The sequence below is a fragment of the Equus przewalskii genome, chromosome 5 (genome assembly GCF_037783145.1).
Source record: "Equus przewalskii isolate Varuska chromosome 5, EquPr2, whole genome shotgun sequence".
Classification (NCBI taxonomy): domain Eukaryota; kingdom Metazoa; phylum Chordata; class Mammalia; order Perissodactyla; family Equidae; genus Equus; species Equus przewalskii.
Genome location: NC_091835.1, coordinates 75629808 through 75653246, shown reverse-complemented (window position 1 = coordinate 75653246; position 23439 = coordinate 75629808). Strand labels below are relative to the sequence as shown.

The window sequence follows — 23439 nt, the reverse complement described above, 5'->3', positions numbered from 1 at the left end:
CTTGTTGAATTAATTGAACATAGATTCTGGGAAGACTGGCTTTGCTTGCTTGCTATCAGTTTGATTTTCTTTTGCTTTCTTTTTTTTTTTTTTTTTTTGAGGAAGATTAGCCCCGAGCTAACATCTGCTGCCAATCCTCCTCTTTTTGCTGAGGAAGACTGGCCCTGAGCTAACATCTGTGCCCATCTTCCTCTACTTTATACATGGGACACCTACCATAGCATGCCTTGCCAAGTGGTGCCATGCCCGCGCCTGGGATCCAAACTGGTGAACCTCGGGCCACCAAAGCGGAACATGTGTACTTAACCACTGCGCCACTGGGCCGGCCCCTGATTTTACTTTTCTAAAGGTGGGAGGGATTTGAACATGTTTATAGGCTGAGAGGAAAGAGCTGTAATAACTAGGGAGTGAGAGGCTGGGGACTTGGAGAATCGAGGGGACATTTAATGGAACAGTGTCTGAGGAGGCAGGAGGGAGGGGCCCTAAGCACAGGTGCAGGGGCGTACAGTGGGCAGGGGCAGACACCCTCTCCTCTGAGCCTTAGGGAGGGTGTGGGTGCTGATGAATGTGTCTGTCAGTGGGGAGCAGGAAACCGGGGGAGTTTCCAACTGACCACCTCTGCTTCCTCTAATCTAAGGGGTCAGCTGGCATCAAGGTGGATGGGAACTTGGGGAGAATGGCAAAGTTGTGAGAGATAGGGCTGGCTAGGGGTCCACAGCAGCTTCCCACACTTCTTCTGTGACCTTTCCCTTCTAACCCTCAATCCTCCACAAATCCCAGGCCACTGCCCAGTGCTCTGAACCTGCCCCCACTCATCTCTATCCGTGAAAGGTACTGAGCTCCTGCCATCGATCCATCACTAAGGTCAGTCTTTCCATAAGAGAGCATCTGTAAAACATTTAGCCCGTGCCATGTACAGAGTAAATACTCTGTAAATAGTGGGCCTTGTCACTAGCAAGAACGCATGTCATTGTTATTAGCTGCACAGCAGTGTGTATGGGGTGATAGGACTCCCCACCCTCCGGGAGCTTATGTTCTTGTTGGAGAAGAAGGATACACCCACAAAATCATTAAAAAGCAACGCAAAGTGATATGTGATGGTTACCAACACCCACCTGGTGCTTTGTTTTTTGATCACAACCTGCACTAAAAAGTATCTTTTACATCAAGACCTAGCCCTCAAATACATATATAAAACTGCCACAAGTTTCCTTGGACACTACTTATCCTAACTTTATGTGATGCATTCTGATATGTGCTATTCTCTTCTATTCTACTTTGTTTAAGAAAAAGTGATGGTCAAGGCTCACTGTTATGAGTTGAACTGTGTCTCTCGAAAATTCATATATTTGTATGTTGAATTCCTATGTCCCTTGAACATTCTTAGCCATATGAGGTGCCCCCAGAACCTCAGAATGTGAACCTATTTGGAGATAGGGTCTTTATAGAGGTAATCAAGTCAAAGTGAAATCTTTGGGGTGGGCCCTAATCTGATATGACTGATGTCCTTATAAAAAGGGGAAATTTGGAGACAGACTGGCACACAGGGAGAACACCATGGGAACATGAAGACAGTCATCTACAAGCCAAGGAAAGAGGCCCGGAACAGATTCTCTCACAGCCCTCAGAAGGGACCAGCCCTGCTAGCACCTGGATCTCGGTCTTCCAGCCTCCAGTACTGTGAGACAATAAATTTCTGTTGTTTAAGCCTCCCAGCTTTCGTACTTTGTTACAACAGCCCCAGCAAACTAACACAGCCACCAAAGTGATCTTCTGACTCACTATTGCTTTGCAACCTGCACTTCACAGACCACCAAGTTCTTTTCTCCTTGTCTTTCTCTCGTGCCATCATTATAGCCACTTGGTGGGATGGCAGGGCCCAGAGGAGGGGGTAGGCAAGGCACTCGCCCTCAGAGTGTGCAAGTGGGGCTGGCATTCCTGGAAGTCCAACCAACCCTGCAACTGCACAACCTGACGATGAGTGCCTCCTCACTGCAGCCTAGGCCGTGTGAAGAGGACAGAACTATTGTCTCCATCTGAAGAGCTGACACACAGTCACAAAGCTCTTAAGTGGAGTCAGACCCAAGCCAGACTGGCCTCTAAATTCTGGGTTCTTTCCACGCTATCACAGCGTCCCCATTGGTGCAGTCAGTTAGAGAGGATGACAATAAATATTATTTTCCTACCAGTACTGGCTCCTCACTTTCCCACCCTCAAAAGCAGTCGGTTAGAGACTGCGTTCCCTCCTCCCCTCCTCTTGCCAAAGTTCTGGGGAACTTGGATCTCCTGAGCCCCTTAGAGAGCAAAGCCTGATTTCAGCCACTGTCTGTGGATGTGTGCTTGCTCCCAGGTGCCCCCTCTGCCTGCACACGCTGCAACCCCACACTGCTTGGATCAGACTCCCTGCCCGCCCTCTCCATCCTGCTTCCCTTCCTCTTCCGTTCACTGCCTTCCCGATACAATAAACACAGAAACACACACAGCTCCAAGAGGCACTGTCTTTGTTGCGCTAATATTATTCCCAAATCCGGGGACTCCTATGTAGGCTGGAGGCCCTTCTGCCTTCCTCATGCCTGGTTTATTCTGGGCCATAAAAATAGTGCCTGCTGGGCACTGTCCTCAGCCTTCAAATATGTTATCTCATTTCACTCTCACAACCTTATGAGTTAAGACTATTTGCTCCATTTTACCGATGACACAACTGAAGCACAAAGAGTAGACGGCCCAGAGTTGTGCAGTTAGCAGCACTGGCAGGATTTGAACCCAAGCGGCCTGTCTCCAGAGTCCAAGTTCTTAACCGCTATCCTCTGCTGCCTGGCTCGGCCCCCACACACGTGCCCTCCTGCACACACATGCTCATCCACATGGGATGGGAGGGGGAGGAGCTGGGTTCTGGGAATCAGTTCAGGCACCAGGGGGCAGCATAGGCCTAGCTTTGGCCGCTGAGCCCAGCCCTGCTTGGGGAGAAAAGAGGGGAGTAGAAACGTCCCTCCACCTCCCACCCCCCCACCCCCAGAAACCACCCTTTCCACACACCACATCTCCAAGGTTTGGGGATGTGAAGGCCTCTCTGGGTCCCTTGGGCTCCTCCAGCTCCTCCAGCAAAAGCTGCAGAAACCATCCGCTAGTTAGGATGATGACTCAGAAGCTGGGCAAGGCTTGTGTATGTGAGCGTGTCTCTCATTGTGATGGCATGTGGCTCTGAGTGCTGACATGTCTGTGAGCCTGCCCGCGCGTGTGTTTAAGCATGTGTCTGTGTGTGTGTATGTAGTCTCGTGACTGCAGAAGTTGTGCATGTGTGTGTTTGTTTCTGGGTGTGTCTCAGTGTTTACCCCAGAAACAGATAGGAACTTCACCAAGGCTGCACAGCAGATTCGTATTCAAACTTGTCCCTTGGGAATCTGCAGGCAGCAACTCCAGCTGGGGTCGGCTCCTACCAGGGTCTGAGGAGTAGTACCCTTGGACGAGGGGCAGAGTATGCAGGACTCCTTCTGGAGTCTTCCAGAATTCTGAGCTTTGGGGTCCCCTCCCCCACTCCCTCCCATCAGCGGTCACGGGACCAGGAAGGCGTTCACCGCCAAGAAGGGAGGAGGACCTAGGAGTTCCTGACGGCCAGCCTGAGCTCCCGGGCTGCTTTTCAGGGTCCTCCACTGGAGGGAGCGCAGAGCCCAGAGGGATTTGCTTTTCCAGAGGCCCCAGGGAGTCCAGTCCCTCGTGAGCCCAAACCCCGGGCTCCCGTGAAAGTTTGAGTACCGGAGAGGCAGTTTGGGGTGGCATGTCTCTGCTTGATATTAGGTGACTTTCTGGAGAAAAGCTGATCCCTTTTGAGGGGGACAGAGTAAGTGGGGATCAGCCTCCCCTCCAGCCTGGCCCCAGGGCCCTGAGCCCCAGTCCTGGCTCCCCCGACCCCGTGCTTCCTCACCGGGCACAGAAGGCACACATGCTCGCCCCACTTTCTTCCTCTTCCTCCTCCAGCCCACTTTCTCTTCTCTGTGTCGTCAGAGCTCCAGGGAGGGACCTGGGTAGACGGAGAAGCCGGAAACAGCGGGCTGGGGCAGCCAGTGCTTACACTGAAGAGGAAGGACGGGAGAGCAGTGTGTGTGTGTGTGTGTTTGTGTGTGTGTGTGTTTCTTTTTGGTGGTAGTGGTGGAGGGGGGGTGCTGGCAGGGCCAGCCCTGAACTCGCTGGACAGAGCTACAGACCCATGGGGCCTGGCAGTGCCCGCTGAGAGAGGGAGAAGACAGCAGAGGGGTTGCCAAGGTGAGGGGATGCCTCCGAGGAGGGGAGGGTGGGGGCTCTCTGCCTATGAGTGTTGAGGGGGGTGGATCAGCGGGGGGGCCTCTCAGGATTCTCCCTGGGCGGGGTCGATGGTCCCCGAGAAACTGTTTCAGTAGCTGGTGGTACCGGGTTTGGGGAGTTTCGAACTATCAGAGGACTCGGGTGGGTAGAGGCCCAGCACTCCACCCCCGACGGGTCACTTTTTCCATACCGTCGCCCCCGCACCTCCAGGGTCACGTGAAGACAGGGAAAGGAGGGCAAGGAGGTGCCCCTCTGCCCTCTGGGGGGTGGGAGGGAAGTGGCTGCCCCTCCCTAGCAGGTTGATGCCAGAGGGCAGGGGGTCCTAGACAAACTCCTGTCGGGTCCCCCCACAAAGGTCACTGTTCAAGGGTGTGGCTGGGGGGGTGAGCGAGCCCCAGATGTAGACCTCATGGTGCCCCAGAGGAGGGGGAATTTCCCCCTCAAAACTGCTCCACGCTTGGCTGCTGTAGACGCCGAGATTTCCCGGCGGGCGGCGCCGAGTTAACCCTCCTCGTGCTGAACTGGCTCCGCCTCCCCCGCCCCCCGCCCCCACCGCCACATACACACATTGGGCAACTCAGAGAAGCTCTTGTGACTTTTGGTCCTGCGATCCCACGGCCAGAGGACTCGGGAATGTAGGGGCTGAGGTGATCGGGTCGAGGCCACTAAGCGGGCCTCGGAGGATCCGGGACATCGGGCTTCCCTGCCGGATCGAACGGGACGGGCACGCTGGCCCCGCCCCCTCCCGCCGTGGCTCCTCCCGCCCTGCCGCTCTAGGGGGGCTTAAAGCAGAAGGTGCCCCTATCCTGGCAGGCCAACCCACCCAGCCTTGTTATTGGCCTCTTGATGTCTGGATATTGGGGATGGAGTGGGGAAGGAGAGTTGAAGCCAAGGCAGTGCCAGGAGGCTGTTCACTCCGCAAGGGGATAGAGAGGAAAGGGGGGCTGCCTGTGGCTTGGGGATGACCTCAGTCCCCAGTTGGGTAGGGGCAGAGGGTCAAAGGTCTGAGCGCCATGAGAAACAGGAGAGAAGGACAGAAGAGACAATGGAGTCCTCCCTTCAATTTGAAGCATCCACCAAAAGGTGCCTCACCCCGAGGAGGTTAGAGAAAGGCCTGTTGGAGGACCCTGAGCAGGAGTGGGAAGGAGTCTGCCTTTGGGAGAAAAGTGCTGGGGGGAGGGGCAAGATGGTCTTGGAGCAGGAGTCCCTGAGAAGGGGCCCCTCTGCTCTCCGTTCCTTTGGGAGTCCTGGGGGGAGGGGAGAGGCTAAAAGTGCAACAAGAGGACCCGGGGTTACTGGGGTGGGGGAGACCCAGGGAGTTTCCATCCCCATCCTCCCCCTCATCTATGAGAAGGGACATTATGAGAAACATGAACTGAGAGACCCCTGGGAAACCACTGGTTTACCCACCTTACCCAGCAGCCCACCAAGGAAAACCTCTCCCCTCCTTCTCCCATCTCCTCCTTTCCTCTCTCCCTCTTCTTCTCTGCCCTTGGCCTTCTAGCCCTCTAGCTTCCTCTCTGCCTTCTAGGCTCTCACTCCAGGCTTGTTAACCCCACTTTTCCTCCACTCTCTCATCTTCTTCCTAAGTTCTTTCTACATTCCCCTTTGCTGGACCTCCCCATCTTCTCCTGCCACACCCCCCTGCTCTTAGGATGATGGGATTTGGAGCTGGAAGGGATCCCAAGGGCACAATGTGGTAGTTAATCCTCACTCAGATTCAAATCCTGATTTTGGAACTCACTTGCTGAGTGGCCTTGGCAAGTTAGAGAACCTCCTTGAGACTTGGTTTCTTCATCTATGAAAGAGGATAATTATCTATTTTAAGAATTGTTGCAAGGCTCTGAGATAATGCCCTTAGTGTAATCCCTCAAACATTGTAAGTGCTTGATAAATGGCAGCTATTATTACTCTACCATCCTCTTCTTCACCATCTAGCCGGGTAGTCTTCAACTTATCTCATGGAGCCCTGGACTTTTGAGGGCTTTCTCCAGGGGCAGCTTTGGGGTCAGGAGGTGGGGAGAGGGAAGTAAGAGCAGAAGTGTTCCTAGCCTACCACACTTGCTTTCAACAGAGAAACTCCAATCTTATATAATTGGGATTCCTCAGATTAAAACTAACATTGGCTACTGGTTTAAAAAGTTTGGGAAGTTCTGCACTTATTTGAGCCTCATGTGTTATAGATGAGCAGATCAGGTCCACAGAGGGGAGGTTCCTTGCCCATAGAACCGAGCCCGGTGTTGGGCAGCAGCCCATGTCCTCTGCCTTCTCTCAGAGGGCTTTCCCTGCTGCCCCATCTCCCACCCCTCTGGCTGAAGCTCAGCTCTTTCCATCCCATCACCCCTGTGTCTACCACTGAAAGGAGTACCTTGTCTCAGGCATTGACCAAGGATGTCCCTGGTGTGAGGTGGTCTGGCTGTGAGAGGAGTGGTGGTGACAGTGGTCTCTGGGAGGGCTGTCTACAGGAGGTCCCTGGCCACCCCGCAACATAGGCCAACTTTCTTGGGCATCTCTCAGAGTGGCCTTGTTCCTTTCCTCCAGGCACCCTCCTGACCCCAGATCATGTCTGTGTGGGGTCTGGTCCTCAAGATGCCCCCAGAAAAGCTGCAGCGGCTCTATGTCGACTTTCCCCAACACCTGCGGCATCTCTTGGGTGACTGGCTGGAAAACCAGCCCTGGTGAGTCCTGGCTGCCCCATGCTGGTCCCCCAGGTCATCCCCCACCCACTTTCCTTCTCATTAGATTATCTCTCTCCTCCACCTCGCATTTTGGGACTTTGGACTCACCGTGTGGTGGCCTAGATTTAGCAGGGAGTCTGTGCTACATCAACCAGACTATGCCTGCTGACACATGGTGTCCCTCACCCACTTAGAAGGCTGAGCCAAAGAGGATGAAGTCAGGGCTGGGGCAAGGGTACTTCCCCTAACAGCGGGAAATTGGGGCACAAGGGGCACAGATGAGGCTGCAGAGGATGGAGAATGGGGGAGGAGCTGCTGAGCTGTTTGCTGTGGGATGGAGGGTCAGTAGAGCTGAGGAAGCCCTGACTTGAGGCTGCCTCATCCGGATCTTCCTGCAGGGAGTTCCTGGTTGGCTCAGATGCCTTTTGCTGCAACATGGCCAGTGCCCTACTTTCTGCCACTCTCCAGCACCTTCAGACCTTGGCCGGAGAGCAGGGGGAGGGAAGCGCCATCTTGCAACACATCAGCACCCTGGAGGTGAGCAGGAGGGGAGGGGACAAGGCTGGGGTGTGGCCAGAGTGGAGCTGGGATGAGCATTGGATGCTGGAAGAAATTGGTTGGATGCTGGAAGCAAATTGGTGTTCCTGTGGTTAGCTGTTAGCTAGCATGCAAATTAGATTTTAAAAGCATGCAAATGCATGAAAACTTTGGAGTCTACAGTTGTGCTGCCTTTCAGTGCGTGTGCGAATGGGGGAGACTGGATGGGGAGAATGACATGGCTAAGAGCCAGGCTAACCCTGTCCATCACCCTTCATTTCTATAGAGCATATATCAGAGGGACCCCCTGAAGCTGGTGGCCACTTTCAAACACATACTTCAAGGGGAGAGAAAAGCTGTTATGGAACAGGTATTGTGATACCCACCTCCCACTCCAGCTCAACTCACTGGGACTTTAACCTGAGCCATGAGAATTCCTTCTAAAAGGAATTTGAACTTTAGGAAAGGCTCAGTGTTTTAGGCCCAGGATGACCAAAGGAAGTTCCTGGGGTCAGAGTAAACCCCAAGCCTAGCTCAGGAAAGCTTCAAATGAGGGACTGAGGGTAGTGAGGCCTGGGGAGGAGCGAGCAAGTGGTAAGGAGCTGATTCTGCCACAAGAGAGGTCTTATCCCCAGGAGATTCCCAAAGGTCAGGAAGAACTGTCAAGGGGGAGAGGGGAGCTAGAGAAGGGAAGTGCCCTGTCTCCGCTGATGCTGAGATGGCAGGAGGCACCCCTTTAGGGAGTAGAGGCCAGGTGTAGAGGGATGGGCAGAGTGTCTTATCTCATGGCATCTCTCCGTCCTGTGCAGTTCCACCACCTGCCGATGCCCTTCCACCGGAAGCAGGAGGAACTCAAGTTTAACACAGTTCTGCGGAGGCTGCAGCACCGAGTGGGCGAAACCCGCCTTCTCCGAGAAGCCCTGAAGCAGGGCGCTGAGGCTGGCCAAGGTGGGAGCCTGGGCCGGGAGCCCTCAGAGGATTCCAGGGAGTGTGATCGCCTCTTGGATCTCACTCTTGGCTGAACCTCAAATTTATCTGCACCCCTGATTTCTGCCCCTGCCCTCAGTGTCTCTGCACAGCTTGATAGAAACTCCTGCCAACGGGTCTGGGCCAAGTGAGGTGAGTAGTGGCCTGAGAAATGGAGATGAAACGGTGCAGTCTCTGAGGGATCTCAAATCTGTGGAGGGTTGGAGATTGGGCCTCAGAGAGACACAGACTGAGGAGGGGTCAGGTGAGAAAGAGAGTCCTGGGGAAGGAGGCGGTGTATGGCCCTGGCTCAGGCCCTCCCTGCCCGCAGGCCCTGGCTACATTGCTGCAGGAGGCTGTCGCCGAGCTAGAGGCTGCCCAGGCCCTGGTGCTGAAGAGGATCCAGATTTGGAAGCGGCAGCAGCAGCTGGCAGGGAATGGCGCCCCCTTCGAGGAGAGCCTGGCCTCACTACAGGAGAGGTTGGGGCAGGGTCCACGGGGAAGCAGGGTGGGCTGAGGGTGGGCACCTGCACTCCCTGCTGGAGGCCCCACAGACAGGAGAGAGAAAAAGCCAGGCAAGAGGGCCTTGGAGGGGGCCGAGGCTCAGAGGAGCCAGTTCCTGCTCAGGTTGTCTCCTGTGTAAGTACGCCCCGCCGCCGCCGAGGGAGCACAAGCGGGCGTTCATCCAACCCGTGCTTTTCTCTTCAAGCCCCATGTCCCCAGGCATGGGAAGCCTTTTTCCATTTAGTCTAGTGGGTGGCGCCCCTTTCAATTTGCGCCAAAGCACCATACATAAGTGCTAGCAGCGGACCTGGGCACCAGAGCCCTGAGGCAAAGCCAGCTGGGTTTCCACAAGGGTCCAGGCACTGAGAAGGAGCCTCCCTCCCACCCCCCATAACCCTTCGGCTCAGGTGCCGTGCAGCCACACCCACTGCCCATGCCAGCCCTCCACACACGCTCTCCTGCTTTCTTCCTGGGTTTAGGGGAAAGGGGTCTGGGCCGCAGCAGGCAGCCTGAATGCTGTGCCCCCTGACCACTGTCCTGGCCCCAGGTGTGAGAGCCTGGTGGACATTTATTCCCAGCTGCAGCAGGAAGTGGGGGCGGCTGGTGGGGAGCTTGAGCCCAAGACCCGGGCAGTGCTGATTAGCCGGCTAGAGGAAGTCCTGCGAACCCTCGTTACCAGGTACGCCCGGGGGGCCCCCAGCCTGGTCTAGGGCAGACCCCACCAAGGAAGAGAGCGGACTTGTGGGGAGGGCACAAGGAGGAACCCAGCCACTGACTCCCCTTGTGTCCTCCTTGCTCCTCCCAGCTCTTTCCTGGTGGAGAAGCAGCCCCCCCAGGTTCTGAAGACTCAGACCAAGTTCCAGGCCGGGGTTCGATTCCTGCTGGGTCTACGGTTCCTGGGGGCCCCGGCCAAACCTCCGGTGGTCAGGGCCGACATGGTGACTGAGAAGCAGGCGAGGGAGCTGAGCATGCCCCAGGGGCCTGGGGCTGGCACGTAAGCTGGGCTGGAGAAGGCCTGTTGGGGTGGTGGAGGCCAAAGGAGTCTGGGGGCTGGGCCCCACAAAGAGCAGGCGATGGGGAGGGAGGGCCATGGGATGTGGGACCTGAATGGTCAAGGCAAAGGAAGGGGGGAACCCATCAGTGCTGGAATAGGATGGGAGTGTCAGGATTTGGCCAAGGGGGACTCCTCCCTTAAGAACCCAAGCGGGGAGATGGAGATTTGGGGCCAGCAGTCCATGCCATTCACCCGTGCCCTCTGGCTCCTCTGGACACTTGGCCCCCATGGGCTGAGCAGCTCCCTCTCTGACCTCCCCTGGCAGAGAAAGCAGTGGGGAAATCATCAACAACACTGTGCCCCTGGAGAACAGCATTCCTGGGAACTGCTGCTCTGCCCTGTTCAAGAACCTGGTCAGATTTCAGGGAGCAGTGGGCGGGGAGGGGGGGCGGGGGTCCTCAGACTTTGGGACTCACCCTGGAGAAGGGGTCAGGAGGCCAGGAGAAGCAGTCTCTGCATTCACCCCTCCTCTCCGTCCCCCCACCCCACAGCTTCTGAAGAAAATCAAGCGGTGTGAGCGGAAGGGCACGGAGTCTGTCACTGAGGAGAAGTGTGCAGTGCTCTTCTCCACCAGCTTCGCGCTCGGCCCCAACAAACTCCACATTCAGCTCCAGGTGAACTGAGGTCACAGCCCTGCCCAATCTGGGGCCCCAGGCCCCCTCCACGCCACATACTGGGGCCGGGATCCTCATGCCCCATGACTGCCCCGTCCCCTGGGTGTCTGGGATTTATGTACACGGGGGCCAGGGTGAGTGGGGAGGAGCCAGAACACGGAGCGCTCATGCCAGGGAATAATAGTGTAGTAGCAAATAGCACTTATGACACACGTTTTATAGACCAGGGCACTGTTTTAAGTGACACACACACACACAGAGTTTTCACAATAACATGATGAAGTGGTATTATTATCAGCCTCATTTTACAGATGAGGACATTGAGACACAGAGAGATTAAGTAATTTGCCCAGGTCATACAGCCTCTGAGCGTTGGAACTGACGTTTGGAATCTGAGGTCTGGCTCCCCGGCACTGACTCATAACCACTTCTCTACAGTAAGGCCCTGACTGAGCTTTGGAAAGTGTCTGATAACATACCAAGAACTCTGTTGTGTGATTGCAAGAGCCTCCTTGCCCCCTCAGGGCCAGCCCCCTGAGCAAGGCCTCTGTCCCCTTTCTCACCCCCTTCAGGCTCTGTCTCTGCCCCTGGTTGTCATCGTCCATGGCAACCAAGACAACAATGCCAAAGCCACCATCTTGTGGGACAATGCCTTCTCGGAGATGGTGAGGGAAGACCTGGAGTAGGGGGGATGGGGGTGGGGGGAGCTCTAACAGGAAGGATGGGGTGCAGGCTGCTGGGGTGGCAGGTGTTTCAAATGAGGGTGACCTTAACTCTTTCTCATGGATCTGCTTTTGTACTTCTGACCTCTTTTCCAGTCAGTCTTAACAACTATCATGCCATAGCACCCTAAACTGCGGTTGGAAAAGCTCTGCCTTTCTGAGCAAGCCCAGGGGACAAACGCTGAGGAGGGGCAGCCTTGGGGAGGTGGGGAGGACGAAGGTCCTCCTGAGAAAGAATGGGGATGATAACCTGAGGTGCCCTCTGCTTCCCTCTTGCGCCCAGGACCGTGTGCCCTTTGTGGTGGCTGAGCGTGTGCCCTGGGAGAAGATGTGTGAAACTCTGAACCTCAAGTTCATGGCTGAGGTGGGGACCAACCGGGGGCTGCTCCCAGAGCACTTCCTCTTTCTGGCCCAGAAGATCTTCAACGACAACAGCCTCAGCACAGAGGCCTTCCAGCACCGTTCTGTGTCCTGGTCACAGTTCAACAAGGTCATTCCCCTGCCCTTCAGACTTCCCACCCCCAAGCTCTTCATCCCTGGGGCACTCGGAGCCTCCCCAACCTCTGCCCAGGGACCGAATGCTGGGATCTTGACAATGCCCCATCACGCCTCTGTCATGGCCCAGGCAGGAAAATCCCTCAGCTCGGGGAGTCAGCCCGGAGGATGTGTTCTCTGGTACCTCTCAGGTTTTGGTCTGGGCGCCCTCTGTCCTTCCTCTTTACCAGTGACTTGCATGACTTACCTGGATGGTATGTGTACACAGTTGTGATTCAGAATGACTTTGACCCATTGGGAAGATAGTTCCCACTGCAAAGACCGGAATGCAGTTCCACAGGGGCATATGCAGAAATACCAGCTACCATGAGCTGACGGTTGACGATATGCCAGGCACTGTGCTTAGCACTTTCTGTGTGTTATCTCATTCAATCCTCCCAATATCCCTTTGAGATAAGTACTGTTATCATCCCCATGTCACAGATGAAGAACCTGATACTCAGAGAGGTTAAGTAGTTTGTCCAAGGCCTCACAGCAGGTGAGTGGCGTGGCTGGGATGGAACCCCATATTTCTGACTTGTTCTCAGCCACAACATTTTTCTGGCTGCAAAACAAGGTGGTTCAGGACTAGGTCTGTTACAAGAACAGGGGAAAAAGGAGATCTGAGTGTCCTGGTTGACAACCAGCTGGGTAAACGCAGTTACGTACTGATCGCTTAGGAAAAAAAAGGAAGAAAGAAAAGCCCACACGACCAGAGGATGTGTTAACAAAGGGAGCAGGACACCCACACCCAGCAAGCTGCCTTCTCTGGACTCCACTTCCGCCAGGCCTCACTGGGGAGGCGGTGGAGCACAGTGGTTATGAGGGGCCCCAGCCCAGACTTCCTGGGCTGAATCCCAGCTCTGCCTCTCACCAGCTGTGTGGACCTGGGCGAGTTATTGGACCTTTCTAAGCTTCCATTTCTTCATCTGTAAGATGGGATAGTTATAGGACCTGCCTCCATAGGCTTATAAAGATTAGCTAATTGGGGCTGGCTCTGTGGCCGAGTGGTTAAGTTCGCGAGCTCTGCTTCGGCAGCCCAGGGTTTCACCAGTTCGGATCCTGGGTGTGGACATGGCACCACTCATCAGGCCACGCTGAGGTGGCATCCTACATGCCACAACTAGAGGGACCCACAACTGAAAATACGTGGCTATGTACTGGGAGGCTTTGGGGGAAAAATAAAATCTTTAAAAAAAGAAAAAAAAAGGTTAATTCACAGAAAGGACTTGGAATAGTACCTGGCACATGGTCAGCCTGAGTGTTGGTTATTGTTGTTGATGGGGTCTCAGGTCCAGTTTGGTCCCTCAGCCCTGTGACTGTCATGTGAGCACTCACAGCCCAGTGCCTGCCCTAACCAGGCTTCTCCAGCATCTGGCCCTTCCGTGCTCACACCAGCTCTCTCCTCCCCCCGACAGGAGATCCTGCTGGGTCGTGGCTTCACCTTTTGGCAGTGGTTCGATGGTGTCCTGGACCTCACCAAACGCTGTCTCCGGAGCTACTGGTCAGATCGGTGAGTTCCTGCCCCAGGCCTGAGCAGTTGCACCTCCAGCTCCCTCTCCACACCCAGTGCCCCCACCTCCATCCTCCTCTCCTTCTCCTGGCCAGGTTGATCATTGGCTTCATCAGCAAACAGTACGTCACTAGCCTCCTTCTCAATGAGCCTGATGGAACGTTCCTCCTTCGCTTCAGCGACTCAGAGATTGGGGGCATCACCATTGCCCACGTCATCCGGGGCCAGGACGGTGAGGTCACCCCAGCCAGGCTTCTGCCTCTGTGCCTGGGCCCTGTGGGGTTTCTTCTGGGAAGGAAGTGTCCCGGCCTTCCTTGATGCCAACTCTGATCTTCAGGAAGTTCTTCCTTAGGTCCAACTCCTTCCTTCTGTGGTCTAAACTTCCACCTTCTCACTGTGAGCTCTGTGGGAAGGGAGACTGGTGGTTCTCCCTCCCTCAGGACCCCCACCCCAGGTCCTCTCCCCCTTGCCATGGTAGATTGAGAATGAATCCTGTGGTGGGGGCTGGGGAAGGAGAAGAAAGTCTGGATAGAGGGGACTCAGGGCTTCATTCCTATTGTAGGCTCCTCACAGATAGAGAACATCCAGCCCTTCTCTGCCAAAGACCTGTCCATTCGCTCACTGGGGGACCGAATCCGGGACCTTGCTCAGCTCAAAAACCTCTACCCTAAGAAACCCAAGGATGAGGCTTTCCGGAGTCACTACAAGCGTGAGCTGGAGCTGCAGTTCTGACTCTTTCCTGTTGCCCACCTTCTCCCTGCTCCCAGTTGCCCCCTTCCCTGCCCACTGTGTGTTATCCCTGACTTCTCTATTTTCATAGCCCCACTTCTCCTACCTGCCCACCAGCCCTGCCCTTCTTTTCCACTTTCCTCCCCTCCTAACCCTGGAGTCGTCCATGGCTCTCCTTTTCTCCCCAACAGCTGAACAGATGGGTAAGGATGGCAGGGGTTATGTCCCAGCTACCATCAAGATGACTGTGGAAAGGTGAGTGTGGTGATGTGGATGGTGGGTGGGGCCTAGTACTTACTTGCAGGAAGGGGTGGTGGCATCAACCCTTGGTCAGTCACACATGCCTCCTTCCCTCCTCCAGGGACCAGCCACTTCCCACCCCAGAGCCCCAAATGCCTACCATGATGCCCACTTATGACCTTGGGATGGCCCCTGACTCCTCCATGAACATGCAGCTTGGCCCAGACATGGTGTAAGGAACTTGAGGGGCAGGAATGGGAGTGATCTATGCAGGTGGGCTTTCAGCAGGGGCAGCTGGGAGAGCTGGCACTGGGGGCTAACTTGGGGAATCTTCCTTTCCGTGAAAGGAATTACCCATCCTGAGGCAGGCACTGGGGGTGTCCAGGAGAAGGGCTGGCCTCAGGGGGTCTGCTTTCTTTCCCTAGGCCCCAAGTGTACCCACCACACTCCCACTCAATGCCCTCATATCAAGGCCTCTCCCGGGAAGAATCAGTCAGTGTGTTGCCAGCCTTCCCGGAGTAAGTGAAAAACGTCTTGGGGATGGCGGGGAGGATACCCACCTGCAAGGGGATGGGCATTTGTATCGTTAGGAGAGGCTCTTCTGTGAGAAGGCGGGGGGGCAGAAAGCTGAGACCCTTCCTTTTTCTCTGCTGTCCACTCCATTGAGGAGTGAGTGGTTAAGATCCAGACTTCCCAGGTTCCCATTGCAGCTCCACCATTTCCTGACTGCTGGCAAGTTACCCAAGTCTGGTGCCTCAGCTGCAAAATGGGGAATAATAATACCTTCTTCACAGGATTATTGTGAAGGTTGAATGAGTTAACAATATGTGTAAAGCTGAGCATAGAACCTGGCTCACAGCAAGAGCTGTGTAAGCATTAGTATTCTCTCTCCCGCCCCTGAAATCCACTGTCACTTACCTGCTGTCTTGATTTTTATTTATTCATCTGTTTTGGCTTGGAAGTGGCCTAGACATTTTTGTTCTCCAGGTAACACTCAGGTGTCAAGGCGTGACCTCTCTCATCCCAGGAGCTGAGGTGGGGGTGGGGACTGGAGGACTGAGAACCACCAAAGTTCAGAGTCCAAAGAAACATCAGAAATGAAATAAGCTAATCCGGCCTCCGCTCTTCCCCTCACCCCTCCAGGCCCCAGCACACATTTTACAAATGAGCAGACAGAGCTCAAAGCTTAGAGATCAAGGCTATGCAGTCAGGGCGAGGAGCCGAAATTCTGTTTCCTCCCTCAGGGGTCTAGACTTGGCAAACCCTTGCCCTTGCCCAGCCCTCCCTTCTCTGATTGTGCCCTCCTTCCTGCTTCCAGACCTCACCTGCCGATGCCCCCCACTCTGAGCCAGATGAGCCTGCCCTTTGACCAACCTCACCCCCAGTGAGTGACAATGAGTGAAAACCCCGTTCTGATCCCATGCTACCCATTCACTCCCAGCCTCACCCCTGCGTCCTCCACATCTTATTTACCTTTCTGGTCCCGGTAGGGGCCTGCTGCCATGCCAGCCTCAGGAGCATGCCGTGTCCAGCCCTGAGCCCCTTCTCTGCTCAGACGTGACCATGGCAGAAGAGAGCTGCCTGAGCCAGCCGGTGGGAGGGTTCCCTCAGGGCACCTGGTGAGTGGCGGGCAGCCTGGGGTAGGGGCTGGGTGGGGGTAGAGAAGTGGGCACCATCCCTATCTCACTGCTTCCCCTTCCTCCTTGCAGGGTCAGTGAAGACATGTTCCCACCCTTGCTGCCGCCCACTGAACAGGACCTCACCAAGCTTCTCCTGGAAGGGCAAGGGGAGTCAGGGGGAGGGTCCTTAGGAGCCCAGCCCCTCCTGCAGCCTTCTCCCTATGGGCAGTCTGGGATCTCAATGTCCCACCTGGACCTAAGGGCCAACCCCAGTTGGTGATCCCAGCTGGAGAGGGAGCCCAGAGAGACAGCTCTTCTACCCCCACGGACCTGCTCTGGACACCTGCCCATGCTCCTGCCAAGCAGCAGATGGGGAGCGTGTCCTCCTATCCCCACCTACTCCCTGGTCAGGAGGAAGAGACTTTGCCAGGAGAATGCAGTGGGTGGAGCCTATCCACTCCTTCCCCTCCTACCACACACCCCTTCAGGTTCCAAAGTGAGACACGCCTCAACACGCCTGCACACACACAATGCACACACACAGCTCTCCTTGGGAGATGGGGCTGAGCAGGAAGGGGGCTGGGCAAACACAGGTTAGGGCATGGAGAGCTTCTCCACCCATCCCAAGCCAGGGTCCAGGATGCACATGTAGTAACACGCAGACACGTGCACACACTTGCACTAGAGGCTGGGGATGGAGCGATGGGCTTGGGTTCCAGCCCGGGGGGATGGGGAAGCGGTTCAGGAGACCCTGGGTGGGAGGAGACAAGAGGTCTGTACGTTCTGTTAATGATGTGGATTTTGCTCAGGTTAAAAAACAAATCCCAAACAGCCCAAATTCCTGTCATATGGAAGCTTTCAGTGATGCGTATGAGATTGTGTGAAAGTACAAGGGCTGTTTCTTCCCGTATAGCTGTGTGAAAGTGTGTGTACCTGAGACATGTTAATCTATAGATGTCACGTGTTAATTGTGTGGCCACACAGAAGATGTATCTGATTTGCCTGTGTGACAACCCAAGTTTGGAAGAGTGAGACACTGCACAAAAGACAGCAGCGAGTGTGCTGGCCTCTCTGATGTATGTTAACCCAAATGTACTCAGCTTTGAGTATGACTGAGCACAGGAGGGTCTATGTGGCTGTGACATCTGCATATGGCTGTAACTTCGGTGGCTCAACACTGCCCATCCTGCCCAGAAGCAGGGGGTGAGAGTCTGGGTCCCAGGCCCACATGTGTGGTTCTCTCCGTGTATTAAGGGGACCGACCCCCTGCTTTTCTACTTTCCCACCCACTGCCAGCTGCCCTCCACTCCCCCATCCCATGCCACTCTTTCTCCCTCTTGGGGGGTCATAGATCCTAAGCCATAAAATAAATTTTATTCCAAAATAACAAAATAAATAATCTACTGTACACAATCTGAAAAGAAAGATGCTCTAACTGCTCAGACAGGTGCTGTGGTCCAGCCCCCAGCTGAGAGAGACCCTGAGTCCAACCCAGGGCTCCCGAGGGGGCAGGTGAAGGGGACCCCACATCCACACCCCCCAGAGAGGGCAGGAAGCAAAGAATTGCTGAGGACTTTGGGGAAAGATGGGGACGGGTGGGCAAACCGCAGCACTTGTTAAATTAAAGAAACAAACTAGAAGCACAAAAATGGGGGAGTGGCGGGGAGGAGGAGCAGGTCCAGTGTTCCCAGGCCCCCAGTTCTGGGGGAAACGTTTTCATTTTTAGCTGCTGGACCTTCCCAGGGAAGTCCCCTTTCCCCCCATGTCCAAACCGAGTCCAACTGTTCACACCACTGGTTCAAACTAGAAAGAAAGGGAGTGTGTTGTGTGAGGGGAGAACCCCAAAGGCCCTGGAGGCAGAGTCCTTGCCCCCTTGCACTGGGCAAGGCTGAGGGGGCACCACGCACCCTCGTGTCCTCTCGCCAGGCCCCTGCTTGTTATTGCTTGAAGCCCCATAGTTCTATGCCCATGGAGCAGGTGGGGAGGCAGGAGAAGGGCCGCGGAAGGATCCAGGATTGTGACTGGCTGCCAGGGACAGAGAGTGTAGGGGTCTGTATGAGGCAGAAGTCCAGGGTCCTGGGTCTGAGGACACCAGTCCACCCCTCACTGCCGGCTGGCCTCAGCCTCCACTTTCACACTGCTCCTGCGACCTTCCACCAGAGCGGGATGCGGTCCTGGGGCAGGGCACCGGTCCAGAAGCCCTTCCTCGAACTCTGCAGGGAGAAGGGACAGGTTAGGAAGCTATGCGGTGGGTACTGCAGAAAGAAGTGATTGAGGAGAGAGGCAGGGACAGAGGAGGCTGGGAAGACGAGCTTGATTTCTTGAATTACTGCCTCCTGCCCGCCTTGTGTGTGTGTGGGGGGTCCATACCCAAGTGTGTGTGCCCTGCTCCCCTTTCTGGCTGTGTGTAGCTCTCTGTCTCTGCATGTGTCTCGCTCGCTCTGTCTCTCCCGCCTCCGTTCTGCAGGAATTTCTGGTTCTGTCAGGAGCTGTGGGGGTGGCTTGGCTCTGACCTCTCTCCCACCCCCCTTCCCAGGCTCTGCCACCCCCACTCAACCCTGGCCCCCACCCAAGCCCCACCCACCCTACCAAGCCCCCCAAGTTTCTTAGAAGCCAAATCAGGGGGAACACAGGAAACCAGCCTCCTGGCTCCTCCCCCAAGAAGAGCCCCCCCTTCCAGTCCCCGCCCCCACTCCCCACCCACGCACAGTTTAAAAATACCAAGCCAGGGTTGGTGGCTTTGTCTGCTGCGTCACGCTCAGCCCAGCCGCTGCCCGGCCCTCTGCCGGCCTACTCCCCCTGCCACCATCCACACACAAAGCATCCCCCTTTGGGCTCCTCCACTTCCAAGCTGGACAACTGCACCCCAACTCCTAGCCTGCTCCACCTCCTGCATTGGTGGAAGTTCCGTTCAAGCTTCCCTTCCTGGTGACCCTCCTTCCTGCTCCCTTTTGTCCCCCATTTTGTTTTTCTGCTCCCCCTTCACAGATCTCCACTAGGGTCAGACCCTCCCCAGTGGGAACAGCCCTGCAGGGTCTTCCTCTCCTCAACCTAAGGCTGGAACCCAACCATCCTACTGCCCTCTCCGGCGACTACATCCCTCTTCCCCCCATCTGGCTCCAGGACACCAGGATTGCCATGTGGGGCCTCGGTGGCGGGGTGCTTGGGGACAGCACTGCTGGCTGCCTCACCTGCGAGAGGCGGCTTCGCAGGCACACAGGGGCTGAGGCGGCCCACACGGTCGTGGGAGACGAGGCGGGCTAGCCGCAGCCCCTCATCCATCAGTGTCTGCTGCAGGATGTGGCGGCTCCACAGCCCATGGGCTGGCAATGCCAGAGGCAGGTCAGCAGGGGGCGGCGTCAGCCTTGGGCATGACCCCACAGCTGTGGGCATGGGGACGGGTCAGGTAAGGGACTGTAGTCAAGGGAACCCCCACCCTCAACCACACAGGCAGACCCGTGGGCCCAGGCCCTTTTGCCCCCATCCAGCCAGGCCTCCCAACCCTGTTCCAGGCAGTTGCCTCCTGGCTCCCTCCTCCCATCCCCGCCGCCCCCCAGTGAGGACAGAAGTGTTCTTATGCACACTCACCCTGCAAGTGTCCATCTAGACTCTCCCCGGAGAGGCTGGCACTGTCCTCCTCCAGGCTGGGGCGATATGGGGGTGCATAGGACTCAGGGCCTGGGGGAGGCTGCTGGATTTCGGAGTGACTTTGCTCTCCGACCTGTGGATGCCCCAAATGGGGAAATGAGGGCCTGGCAGGGGAGGGGGTTGGGGAAGTTGCCCTAACTCCCTACATGCACCCTGGAAAACCTACCTCCTGTTTCAGCTTCTTCAGTGGGGGGCCTCCCAATTCTTCCGGGTGGAGTCTGCAAAGATGAAGAGGAATAAGGAGGGTGAGGCTGGGGAGGGACACATGATACACAGGGCACAGAATCTGGGGAAAGGCATGCATTATTTCAAGACTCTGGAAAGCAGCTGGCTGTGCAAGAGTCTCTAGCTCAGGTACTATTGTTGAGGGGGGCTCACAGGGGGCCTGGGATGGATGTGAGGAGGGGCCAGACTGCACACAAGTGGACTTGGCCAAAAGCAGGACATGCAGGTGGGTGGGAAGCAGACCTAGAGGCATCTGGACTGGAAGTTAGGACGTGACCCACTCTTTGGCTGGATTCCAATCTAGGAGAGACCTGGAGAAAAGAGTCTTACCTGGAGCCCTTCAAGGAGGACAGGTAGGTACTCTCTCGGGCCACTTGGCGTGACAGGGAGAAGAGCTCCACTCTCCGCAGTAAAAGCGTGTTGTCCCTCATGCAGAACTGGGCAGCAGCCTCGTTGATGGTCAGCTGCGGAGAGGACCACCAGAGCAGTCAGAATCCCAACTCTCTCACTGCCTTGCTCAGACCTCCCCTCAGCCCTTCACCAGCGGACAAATGAGGCCTATCCATCAGATGCTAGTTTGGGTTTTGACACTACGCATGAGCTTTCTGAGGGCAGAAGGCAGAGGTCAGCACCACAGCTTCCTAGGAATGCCCGGGGCCTGCTCCACTCCTGTGTGGTCCTGAGCAGCATGGCTGGAAAGCCAGGCTGTTGTCTGTATCTCAGTTGAGGAGGATAGCACTATAGTGGCTGGGGTCGCAGGGTGTGGGGGGAGGGCTTCAGGGCCTGGGGTCCTGGTCAAGGGACAATGAAATGGACTTGGGGAGTGTGAGGATTCTCAGAGGCGAGAAGGTTGAGGCCTGGGAGCCAAGAGCAATCCTGGGAGGCTGGAGTCCTCACCTCATGCAGACTGAGCTGCTTGCCCTCCCGCCGCTTGGAGTCGAAGCGGCCATAGATAATGCTGTACTTGCGGATCTCCTCCTCCTTCTGGCTGTCATTGTCGTCCATCTCAAAGATATGCCCCACGCTCCGTGCCAGCTTCTTGTTCAGCTTCAGCAAGGACGTTACCTCCCCAGCATCCCCCCTTGGGAAGCTCCGGAAGATTCTCTCCACACTCTCCACCACCATGCGTACCATCTCTGGCTCCAGTCGATCTGGACCACCCCCAGCCCCAGCTGCTGCCAGCCCCCCAGCCCCAGTCCCCTCAGGGACTCCTCCCCCTGCAGGTGGAGAGAAGGGGGGTGAGCCAGCCTCCTCTTCTCCTCCCGCCCCAACGTCGGACTCGGGGGTGCTCCGGCCTGGCCAGATCCGAGGGTCCCCTGCCCCAGGTCCCCCAGGTAGTGGTGACAGCTTCTCTCCAAGTTCAAGGGGGCTCTTGGGACTAAAACTGCGGGCACTGCCCGCCTTTTCCCCTGGGCTGCCATGCCCATTGCTCATGCTCCCTTTCCGGGTGCCCGCAGTCTCAGAGATCTTGAAGAGTGGGATGCTGGAGACGGGCACAGCAGGCACTGGCTGGCTGAAGAGCCCTGGATTGGTGGCCCACTCTCTCAGTGCCTTCTGCAAGCGTCGGACGTGGAGGGGCTTGGTGGCCATGCCCACGAGTGCCATGATCTCCAGGAACTCCTCCTCACCCGCCTCGCACAGTTGCTGCACGTCGTCCCCTCCCTGCTGGATGAAGGTCTCATAGTAGGAAAGGAGATTGGCGCGCTGCAGGACCCGGTACAGCTGCAGCTCCCCCAGTGTCCGAGGCAGTGCCATGGCTCGGGCACTGGGCCTGAGAAGGAGGCACACAAGAGAGAGGGGGCAGTCAGTGCAAGGCCCTCTACTTGGTACCAATGCGCACTCACAATTGTTCTCTTTCCTGCCTGCTGCTCTTCTCCTCTCTCTCTTGAATGCCCTCTCTGCCCAGCGTCCAGGCCTGAGCACAGACTATGAGAATCAAGCACTGCCCAGAGGCACAGACATGCCAGTGCCATCCCAGACTGGCCAGAAGGACCAAAAGCCAGCCCAGACTCTGTGGAAATCAAAGGCTTTTAACCCCCATCCTTGGCTTTTACATTTCTGGCCCGGGGCAAGGAGACCTGGAGCTCCGAGGCCAGCAGCACCCCCCTGTGACGGCTGGACTGCAGAACAGTCCTCATCTTCCACCCTAAACACCCAGCAGTCTCAACCTTACTCAAGGTGACGTCCCACATTAAGACGAATGTAGGACCCCCTGTCCTCTCCACAGTGGACACCTGGGACCACAACTGGCCAGCTTTACTCCCTGGTAGCATTGTGCCCATGTGGTTGAAAGATGGGGGGTGTGGCCCCTTCCCATTCAGTGAGGGTGGACCCCGCTCCACTCCCCTCAGCTTTTCCCAAGCATTAGGCATTCTTAGCACACTCTTGCTCTCTCCCCAGAGACCTCCCTTCCTCTCCCTTCCAACTGCCCAATGCCCCTCCGTTGGCCCTTCTCCCACCAGTGACCTTCCCCACCTGCTCGGGGAGGTAGGCCGTCCCTTCAGGAGGAGTGCCTCAATTGTTCTGCTCCGGGGCCCGTTCCGCCCACACACACTCCCACAGTGGTAGCGTCTGTGGGCGAAAACCGCCCGGGGGCTCCCGCCTACCCTCCTCTCCCTCATTTTCCATCTGCATTTTCAAGTGGAGTAGGAGAATGGCTCAAGGCCTCTTGAGGGAGGGGCTGCACACCGAAACTCCCCTCCCCACGCTACAGATGAAGGTACAGAAATGGGAAGGGACACCTAAGGCATCTCCTGCTTCTCCACGGCCCTGCTGATGCTCTTGGTTTAGAAGCGCCGGCTTCTCCCGGACCCTGGGTCGGGGCCCGCGCGCTCCGTGCCAAGGACAGACTGAGCCAGCCGAGCGGCCCTCCCCGGCACCGTTGCCAGCTAGAGCTCCAGGGCTTCCCCTGGCGCTCGGGAGCCCCCACATTCTTTGCAGGGGGCTCACATGCTAGGTCGTGCCCACAGGGGAAACGGGGGATGGAGAATTAGGTACTGTTCTCTCATATCCAGCTACAACAGATCCCTGCCTGCTCCCAAGGCCCCCGAATTCGAAGACGCACCCCCTTTTCCATCAGTCTCCACCCCCCACCCCCGTCCCGCTTCCCCTGGTCCTCTCCTCGACCTCCGCCCTCCGGACCCCTTTCCCGAGTCCAGCTCCACCCATCTCCACTCTCCGCCGCTTCCCTTTGCCCACTAACTTGAGTCTGGGCTGCGGGGTCCGGCGAGCGCTGTCCCCTCCGCCTGGCTCGGCTGCGGGGGAGGGCGCTCTGTGCATGGAAGGCTGGAGACCACCGGGGTCGCCCCTGTCGGTGCCTCGACGCCTGGTGCGCGCTGCGCTCCTCCCGGGGCGCGACGCCGTGTCCGCCGCTGTCCGGGCTCCGTCCCTCCCTCCACGTCTCCTCTCTCCGAGCCTCCGCGCCTCTGTCTGTGCCTCTGCCCCCCCCTCCCCGGCTGCGCTTGCCGCCTCTCCGCGCCTCCGCCCCCGCAGGACGCACGGGGAGCGAGGCCCCGCGCTGCGCTGGCTGCCGGGCGGGCGGAGGGCGTGGGCAGAGC

General features: G+C 56.7%; 2 protein-coding genes and 3 long non-coding RNA genes across 7 annotated transcripts in view; 2 read left to right on the top strand and 3 right to left on the bottom strand.

Annotated features, from left to right (window-relative positions):
• Positions 1-1707, top strand: part of LOC139083628 (uncharacterized) — a 10086-nt gene extending 8379 nt beyond the window's left edge. The window contains exons 3-4 of one of the 2 annotated variants that reach the window (XR_011540502.1): positions 781-864; positions 1519-1707. This is a non-coding gene — a long non-coding RNA (uncharacterized lncRNA). The remainder of the gene's footprint in view (positions 1-780; positions 865-1518) is intronic. The other variant, XR_011540501.1, reaches the window with a different exon arrangement.
• LOC139083631 (uncharacterized) overlaps positions 1-4078 on the bottom strand; it is an 8798-nt gene extending 4720 nt beyond the window's left edge. Inside the window, exon 1 of the long non-coding RNA XR_011540505.1 lies at positions 3923-4078. This is a non-coding gene — a long non-coding RNA (uncharacterized lncRNA). The remainder of the gene's footprint in view (positions 1-3922) is intronic.
• Positions 4061-17422, top strand: STAT6 (signal transducer and activator of transcription 6). The gene is made up of 22 exons (XM_008540563.2): positions 4061-4260; positions 6841-6977; positions 7376-7514; positions 7801-7884; positions 8324-8462; positions 8581-8633; positions 8812-8960; positions 9532-9663; positions 9790-9978; positions 10304-10391; positions 10530-10652; positions 11225-11317; positions 11658-11864; positions 13327-13421; positions 13517-13653; positions 13984-14130; positions 14342-14405; positions 14512-14622; positions 14816-14908; positions 15709-15774; positions 15881-16009; positions 16100-17422. The coding sequence occupies exons 2-22, from the start codon at positions 6862-6864 to the stop codon at positions 16287-16289; spliced, it is 2544 nt and encodes an 847-aa protein (XP_008538785.2). The 5' UTR covers positions 4061-4260; positions 6841-6861; the 3' UTR covers positions 16290-17422.
• LOC139083629 (uncharacterized) lies at positions 10849-15446 on the bottom strand. Its single transcript, XR_011540503.1, has 3 exons — positions 15309-15446; positions 14951-15149; positions 10849-13824 (listed from the first exon to the last, which is right to left on the bottom strand). It is a non-coding gene; the product is annotated as an uncharacterized lncRNA (long non-coding RNA).
• On the bottom strand, positions 17362-23439 carry NAB2 (NGFI-A binding protein 2). 2 transcript variants are annotated; one of them, XM_070621765.1, is made up of 7 exons: positions 23085-23439; positions 20780-21653; positions 20213-20346; positions 19824-19875; positions 19598-19730; positions 19201-19392; positions 17362-18222 (listed from the first exon to the last, which is right to left on the bottom strand). In XM_070621765.1, exons 1-7 carry the CDS (start codon positions 23159-23161, stop codon positions 18113-18115), a joined length of 1572 nt encoding a protein of 523 aa, XP_070477866.1. In that variant the 5' UTR covers positions 23162-23439; the 3' UTR covers positions 17362-18112. The 2 variants fall into 2 exon arrangements, with proteins under 2 accessions (XP_070477866.1, XP_070477865.1); XM_070621764.1 differs by lacking the exon at positions 19201-19392 and having other exon boundaries at positions 23085-23415.

Bases quoted from the DNA above. Each gene is read 5' to 3' on its own strand.
- STAT6 (XM_008540563.2), top strand. From the start codon at position 6,862: ATGTCTGTGTGGGGTCTGGTCCTCAAGATGCCCCCAGAAAAGCTGCAG. The intron at 6,978-7,375 runs GTGAGTCCTGGC...ATCTTCCTGCAG, and splicing joins TGGCTGGAAAACCAGCCCTG to GGAGTTCCTGGTTGGCTCAG. The intron at 13,422-13,516 runs GTGAGTTCCTGC...TCTCCTGGCCAG, and splicing joins CGGAGCTACTGGTCAGATCG to GTTGATCATTGGCTTCATCA.
- NAB2 (XM_070621765.1), bottom strand. From the start codon at position 23,161: ATGCACAGAGCGCCCTCCCCCGCAGCCGAGCCAGGCGGAGGGGACAGC. The intron at 19,876-20,212 runs GTAAGACTCTTT...TCATCTTTGCAG, and splicing joins TCCTCCTTGAAGGGCTCCAG to ACTCCACCCGGAAGAATTGG. The intron at 18,223-19,200 runs GTGAGGCAGCCA...TTCTCCCTGCAG, and splicing joins TGCGAAGCCGCCTCTCGCAG to AGTTCGAGGAAGGGCTTCTG.